The 8,204-nt window shown below is 46.1% G+C and overlaps 1 protein-coding gene across 1 annotated transcript; it reads left to right on the top strand.

Annotated features, from left to right (window-relative positions):
- The first annotated feature begins 6,451 nt into the window (after positions 1-6,451).
- On the top strand, positions 6,452-7,852 carry LOC135196517 (uncharacterized). Its single transcript, XM_064223364.1, has one exon. The coding sequence runs from the start codon at positions 6,452-6,454 to the stop codon at positions 7,850-7,852; it is 1,401 nt and encodes a 466-aa protein (XP_064079434.1).
- The last annotated feature ends 352 nt before the right edge of the window (positions 7,853-8,204 follow it).

Here is an 8,204-nt window from a genome sequence, read left to right as displayed (position 1 = left end):
CATCACAAGTAATTTCTCTACTTATTCTTGTGTCATCTGCGAAACTACTCACTACCGAATCCTAACAATTATTGTCTATGTCTTCAATCATAATAACAAACAGTATTGCAGCTAACACCGTACCTTGCGGCACACCGCAGAGAGAGAGAGATTATATTCCTTGCGTAAACTGTTATGAGTGGACCGGTCAGTATTGTGCTGACGAAAATAAACTTTGAAACCCCATGAGCGTATGCTTTTTACAATAAGTATTGCTCATCATTTACGTTTTTCATCTACTGACAGAAAAAATGAAGCCTTTCCTTGTGATCAACAAGGAGTCATTCCTTTGAGAACTGAGAGCGGCTACCAAAAGTGTGTTTTACTTTGGTCGACAACTGCTATGTATATTTTGATCTATTTATCTACAAATTTATAATTAAATTCTTTGATACATTCCGTATTCAGTTGACTATTACAGTATAAAAATTATTTTAATTGTTTTTGAGAATCTACCGTTTAGTCTTCACACGGGATAGAATTATTAATAATTGTAAACATCAGGCAACGTGACTCTTACTCTGCTAGATTTCTCAATTCGAAATACAAAAGCGATACAAGTGATATTTCATGCATAAACGAAGCAATTAATTATTAGAATTTCAGCGCTCTGGGAACGATTTAAAGAGACTGAATTTAAAACAGAGCTATAAGGAAATCCTCTGTCAATGTAAATCGCGAATTTTGCACAAATCATTAAGAAACATCGACCCTTTTGATCTACAGACGAGATGAACCATCAAGACCATTGACATAGATACGGTAATGATCATAGAAAAGAAAGTGTGATATAGACAGAAAAGCCTTTGTGAATTATGACAGCACATTAAGCATTTGTTATTTATTTTATCATCAAAATTATGACTTACTTTTTGAACAGGGATTTCACAAGGTTCAAAAGAAATCTGAAGGTGACTTCCAGGTGCAGAATCCGTGAGAAAAAGAATCTTTTGTCCCCGAAGTTATTCGTTGATACCCGAACAGTTTCGTTAGCCGCCATGGAGTGATCTCAGGTGACCCCTTAGGATTCAGAGAAGGAAGGGACAGTTGGAAAAAGGACTATAAATGCAAGAACCCTCGCCATGTTGAAATGTCTCTGTTTGAGCAAGATTCCCACTTTTCATGTACTTACTTTTATTCTTTCCCTGTTTGGTCTTCGCAGTAAAGTCGTAGCCATTTTGACTCTCAATAAAGAAGGCAAGGAACCCTTTCCTCAAATGTTCATTTTGTGTCTGTTGACCAGTTTAAGCGTTTAGAACCTGATATCTGTCTTGAAGTGAGGGACACGGGTAGAGGCGGAAATAAACAGAAACATGGATGAGAATAACAGTGATCAAAGCTTCATCAATATGCGTAGTACTATCATGTCACTCAGGAATTAGGAACTTGAGATCTCAACGGTGCAGGCTGTGGGTGTTAGATGCTATTTTCTCTCTCTCTCTCTCTCTCTCTCTCTCTCTCTCTCTCTCTCTCTCTCTCCCCTTGATTCTTGAGAAGCATCTATGTAATATATATATTCATATCATGCGATGTGGTAATACAGGTAATTCAGTAATTACGGAAATATGATGAGATTTCATTGGACTAAGTAATACAATATAAGTTCCTCCCTTTATTCCACACACTTCGGGCTTATGTCCGCCCAAAGACAGAGGGTAAAACAACAAAATCTGCAGCAGGTTCCCTTTCGTCCTCCTCCTGCATCGCCCAACAGATTTGTGAGAACGACTCTCATCACTATGCATGGACAGCACATCCGGTGGCAGTTAAATGTTACAGTTACAGCGCAATGTCCGAATACAGAATGTATAGGACAGATGTATCACACCGATACTGAACTTCACAATTTCCCTGAGGACTGTTTGTATGTGCGTCTGTGTTTGTTTTGATAATGCATAATGCACAGTATGCAGCTCTTCTAGAGATATATACACAACAATGCCTTTCTTCTTTGGTTATGGCTACAGCTTCGCTTTTTCTCCAACTTCAAATGTTTCCTTTCCCTTCCGTCGATTCAGTATCACTGAAAGAGCGATGGCTCTCACTTCTAATAACATTGGCCAGTAAGTTGAATGTGGAGTGATAACCTCGTAGGGTTTTTTTAATTTCTATACTTTCCTTCAAGTAAAATTGTACCTATTTTCCTTTGCTGGTTATTTACAAAATCCAGTGAAAGGTTTCACCCTTGCTAGTTGGAATTTTCATTTCAGTGATGACCACTGATATCTTTTCATATCATTTTCACGCCGTAGGATGGTAATGCCGTAAGTGCGCCTCACACGGTGCACTGCAGGCATTACTTTGAAGAGCGTCCCTTCTGCCCCTAGCTACAACCCTGTTCATTTGTTTTAGTGTACCTCCGTTCATATTCACCTTCGTCCATCTTACTGTCATCAGCCTTCTCCTAACAATTGTTTCATAGTGCTTCAACTGCTTTGAGGTTTTCCTCTTGTTACGCCTCTCAAACCTTTCTACTCTCAATTTCCCTTTCAGCGCTGAGTGACCTCAGAAAATTTTGTTGCACGAAAAGCCCTGTTGGAGAACTAATGAATGATCTCTAATTGCCTTTAAAGACCCCTTGGAAAAATCATGCCATATTGGGGGAGCTCGCTCCCTCCCCTAATTGGATCACGGTTTGGCGTCGTCCCCCTAATCTCATTAAATGGGTATCAAGTACAGCAACGTTCACATGGCCAGTGTACATAGCTGTAATTGAGTTTTCCTGTCTTGTAGTGTATTTGTGGACGTATTACGGTTGCGATGGATACAAGGAAAATGTCTAATTGAAACGATATTGGACTGAATACACACACACACACTCAGATATATAGATATATATATATATATATATATATATATATATATATATATATATATATATATATACATATATATATATATATATATTATATATTATATATATTGTGTGTGTGTGTGTGTTATTTTTTAACAGTACTGTGGCGTTCTAAAGTTACCACGAAATGTTTTTCTACACTTTCGGAAATTTCAAGATCGTTTTTGTATTTTGTGTTTTTATAACTCACCTTGCCATGGCTTTGCTGTTAAGATTTCGTTATGAAATCTGAAATCTCATTATATTCTGTGACTTCTTTCAGATGAACACCATATTCTTTGGAAGTTTCAATTTTAAATGTTGTGCTTCTGTAGGTTTGTTCTTTGTAAGGAAGTGAGGGTTTATTCTCTAAGAGCTGAGACGCAGTAGTTTAATTTGTAATGTGTATGCGTCAGAAGAAGAAATAAACAAGCAAAATCAGAGAGAGAGAGAGAGAGAGAGAGAGAGAGAGAGAGAGAGAGAGAGAGAGATCCGACTGCGTATCCAGTTCGTGGAGAGGCTCTTGGCTATTCTATGCCTCTCTCTTTGTAAACTTCCCACTGAGGACGGGGGACATGACCCGATAGCTCGATTTTCAGTTCCGGCCTAAAATTTGGGAATAAATCGTACATTTCATTTTAAACAGACGTCGAGATAAACAAGAATTCTTTGAATTTTCTGTTGTTCCGACTAAGTACAAACCGTCGGTTGTCTAACAAAAGGATATCCGCGGGAACGCGCCGCCACTACCACATACAAAGAGTTCAAACTTGAATCGCTGTCCTTGGCTCTGGGGTAACTGCGCTGGGTGAGCCCGGGCCAGCTTGGGTAGGTCATTGTGATACCATTCTTTTCGCGGTAGCCGTCGTGTCAACACCTACTCCTGCCGCCTCGACCCGACTTGAGATAAACAACGCATGACCGCCGACTGTAGTTGTTTTATATCGTGATATATCTTTGACATCCTGTGCTTGAGTGCTTCCCCAGTGCCCTTTTCCTATCCTTTTATTTATCCTTATTATTACCTAGCATCCTAACTTCCCTGTAAGTATGGAAGGTGGATCTATGGTGGGTTTTTCGGGGAGGATTTGTGTGTGTGTTTCCGATGGCGTGCGTTGCGGTGCATCTTTGCCTTCACCAACCTCGGACCCTCATCTATGGTGTATTGCATGTAGGGGGTTTGCGTGTTCTCCTAATACATCGTGTTCAACGTGTGCGCAGTGGAATAGTGATCAGTGGAGGCTCTATTATGAGGCACATAAAAGCTTTTTCAGTGACGCTAGTGTTGATTCCGATAAGGCTAGGCCTAGGCCGACTACTTTGGGGCCTAAGGTCGTGTGTGAGGAGGATAGTGTCCAATTGGAGAACACTAGGCCTAGTAATCCTTCCTCCTTATTAAGTGAGCCTAGTGTCCTTCCCAAGAGACTTAGGCTAAAGAAACCTTCGTCTTCGGGAGATAGGAAAGCAGGTAAGAGGAAAGAAGATGCCTTAGGGGCTGGGAACCATGTTCCTGCCTCGAAGCGTAACAAGAAGGGTGCTTCAACCAAGATCTTGTTTCTGCCTAGCCTAAAGGCCGAACTATCTCGTTCTGACCGAAGCAGCACCGAGACACAGCCGGGTGCCAAGTTAACCCCCTGTTCCTCTTGGGCACAATCAGCCCAGCCCCAGGAGGGATCCAGTGACGGACCTGACTCCTCACCCTCCCATCCTGAGGACGGTGCTAAGGAGCCCGGAACGGGACCCAACTCACTGGAGCTGGAGGCCCTCTCCCCTCCTGAAGTTGCGGCAACCCGACGCAAGAAGCCAGCCAGCCACAACGCTCGTAGGAGGAGCATCAACGGAGACCTTTCGATGCCGCAAGGCCAAGGTCACACTGAGAGACCAGTGCCAGCGTTGATGCCCAGGATATCTAGGCCTAGGCTTGAGCCTAGTACCTCCGCACCACCTCCATCAGTTAGCCCAGTTACAGTGAGGGACCAGGTCCTCACTCCCGCACTGGACATTGCGAACCTGGTTAAACAGGCGGTGGAGGATTACTTAAGCTCCAGAAAGGAGGTTTCCCAGCAAGTTGATAAGAAGAACACCAGTCTCAAGGAGTCTGCCAAAAAGATGAAAGAAGCCAGGAAGAAGTTCCTATTGGAGAAGAAGTCGGAGGAACTTTTTCCAGATTTGGATGACAGTTCTGACTCCGATTGCGAGCCCTATTCCTGCTCCGAGGGGGAGCCCGATTCTGACCCTTATCGTTCAACCAGATTTTGTCTATTATTAGAAGCGCCAATGGCCTAACGGAAACTGAGGAGCTAAACCAAGAGTTTCAGTCAGAGGTGCATAAGGTGCTCAATCTGAAGAATTCGCAGCCCCCCTCGGTCAGCCTCCCCTGGAGCAACCAGGTTAGGCTAGCCATGGCTAGAGCATCCGGCCGAGCAAGCCACTACTTCACCAACTAGGGTATCAGAGAAACAGAGGTGGCTTCCTATCCCTGCTCAGGGGGCCAGCAGGTATTATAGGGCAACAGGTGACAAACTTAGGGAGTCTGCATATTCCAGGGACCTTGCAGATCTCTTAGATGTCAGTCTGGACGCCTTACAGAAGAAGCACCTCTTGCTCTCTCCCTCAGAAACCGAAGGACTCATTTGCGCTCTAGCTCTGGCCCTCGCTACAAATTCGTGGTGATGGAACGTTTACTGGCTGCACTTCCGCAGTTCTTACCCGAGCTCCAGCCTCAGCAGCAGCAGAACTTGTCTTCGTTCATGCAGTGTGGGATCAAGACTCTCTCACACCAGGCAGACAATTTAGCGGTCCTGTGGGCTAATATGGAGGTGAAAAGGAGAGAGAATGCCTTCAAGGAGGCCAAATCGCCAGTAGTGAGAGACCTCCTCCTGGACTTAAGGAAAAACCCGCTGTTCCAGAAAGAAGTTATTCCAGCGGAAGAAGTTCGCAAGGCAGCGGAGAAGAAGGAGTGATCTCTCCAATCTAGGGCTCTCTCCAATACCGGAATGCCGGGCCATAGACCACGGCCAGCACCACAAATTAGCCAGCAAGTAAGAGAAGCGCAGAGACCGTCCTTTCCCCTGCGTAGGCGAGAAGAGAAGAAACCATACTCTGTTTCGAAAGACAAGTTCCATAGAGAGAAGACTCGTCCCTTTCCATCAAAGGAGCAAAAGCAGAAAGGCAACAGAAGAGAGGGGGGGCCCCCGCAAGAAGTTCTAGGCCAGGTCCTGCCCGTCAGCGGAAGGTAGGGGGTTGCTTGGCTGCCAATTGGCAAGTGTGGCAGCAAGCAGGAGCAGAAGATTGGACCCTGCAGGTCATCAAGTCAGGCTACCGTCTTCCCTTCCAGTCAACACCCACTCTATCCCCTACCCCCATCCAAGTCCCTTCCTATCGGCCGGGCTCGGACCGTGGACGGGCCCTGGAGGAGGAATATCCAAGCTACTTCAGAAAGGGGCGTTGAAAGAGGTTCAGGATCCAGGTCCAGGGTTCTACTCCAGACTCTTCCTGGTAGAAAAGGCAACAGGGGGTTAGAGGCCAGTCATAGACCTTTCACCCCCCAACAAGTTCCTTTCTCTGACAAAGTTTCGGATGGAAACGGCAGACTCAGTCCGAGCTTGTGTCAGGGAGGGAGACTTCATGGCCTCAATAGACCTTCAAGATGCCTACTTCCAAGTCCCTGTTCACCCCTCCTCCAGGAAATTCCTCAGGATTGTCAGCCTCGTGACAGCCCCACAGGTGTTCACCAGGGTCTTCAAGATAGTGTCGATATGTGCACACGCAAGAGGCATCCGTCTCCTCCGCTACCTGAACGATTGGCTCATCTTAGCCGAGACAGCTGCTCAGTGTGCAGATCACCTTCAGCTAGTTTTGTCATTCGTTCAGGAACTGGAAGTGGTGGTAAATGTCGACAAGTCGGACTTCACTCCCAGACAAAGGGTAGTGTACCTCGGAATGACGCTAAATTCATCCCTCATGAAGGCCTTCCCCTCGGAGAACAGAGTCTCCAGCCTAGTAACTCAAGTGCAGATAGCTTTGGGGCCCAGCCCTCCCACTGCCAAACTCTGCCAGTCCATCTTAGGACACATGGCCTCAATAGAGAGACTAGTGCCTCACAGCAGAAGACGTATGAGGCCTCTTCAGTGGCTGTTCAAGAAGCAATGGTCTCCTCAGGAAGGGGACCCCAACAGCAAAATTCTTCTCTCTCAAGAAGTAAGGGAGTCCCTGGAGTGGTGGATGGTTCCTTCCCAACTCCAAGGGGGCATCTCTCTCAGTCCAAGAACCCCAGAGATTCTTCTCTTCACAGATGCATCAAAAGAAGGGTTGGGGGCGCACCTGACGGAGGAAGAAGTGAGCGGCCTGTGGTTGGAAGGAGAGAGAGCAGCTCACATCAATGTCTTGGAATTGAAGGCAGTCTTCCTCTCCCTTCAGCACTTCCTGTCTCAACTCCAAGGGAAAACGGTGGGCCTAATTTCAGACAACTCCACGGTGGTGGCATATCTAAACAAACAGGGGGTCACAATCTCACTGGATCTTTGTCGCCTGGCAGTACAAATCCAGGAGTTAGCAGAGAAAATGGACATCACCCTCAAAGCAAGATATATTCCGGGCAAGAAAAATGTTTGGGTGGACCATCTGAGCAGGAGGGGACAGATAATCAACACAGAATGGTCCCTCCATCAAGAAGTAGCAGATGGCCTGATAAAGAGGTGGGGCTCTCCTTCGATAGACCTCTTTGCCACCGCATGGAACAGGAAGCTGCCAGTGTTCTTCTCCCCACTCCCAGACCCGCAGGCAGCGGGAGAGGATGCCCTCCTGCAGGATTGGAAGAACCTGGACGCTTATGCCTTCCCGCCTTTCCCCCTCCTCCAGAAGACCCTTCAGAAGATTCGCTACTCACAGAACCTACGAGTAACCTTAGTAGCTCCTTGGTGGCCCAAAGCCCCCTGGTTCCCAGAAGTGCTAGATCTCCGAGTTGGAGGACCCGGGTAAGCCCTACCAGACAGATGTGGTCTTCTCGCCCAACCCAACAACCGGACTCCTACAACCCAAATCTGTCAGCCCTCCGCTTACACGGGTTTTGACTGTCGTCAAAATCCTCCTTGGTAGAGGTTTTTCCAGACAGTTAGCTGAGGACATGGCCAATCCTGTGAAACCATCCTCAGGCAGATTGTACCAGGGAAAGTGGCGACTGTTTCAAGATTGGTGTCAAGATAAAGGCATTGCCCCAGACGAGGCCACCATCCCTCAACTAGCGAGTTTTTTCCACCACCTCAGAAAGGATAAACGACTATCCATATCAGCAGTGTAGGGTTATAGAGCGGCTTTAAATCAAGTATTCTCG

Source organism: Macrobrachium nipponense, chromosome 18 (assembly GCF_015104395.2).
Source record: "Macrobrachium nipponense isolate FS-2020 chromosome 18, ASM1510439v2, whole genome shotgun sequence".
NCBI classification, from domain to species: Eukaryota; Metazoa; Arthropoda; class Malacostraca; order Decapoda; family Palaemonidae; genus Macrobrachium; species Macrobrachium nipponense.
This window is presented reverse-complemented; position numbering and strand designations above follow the sequence as displayed.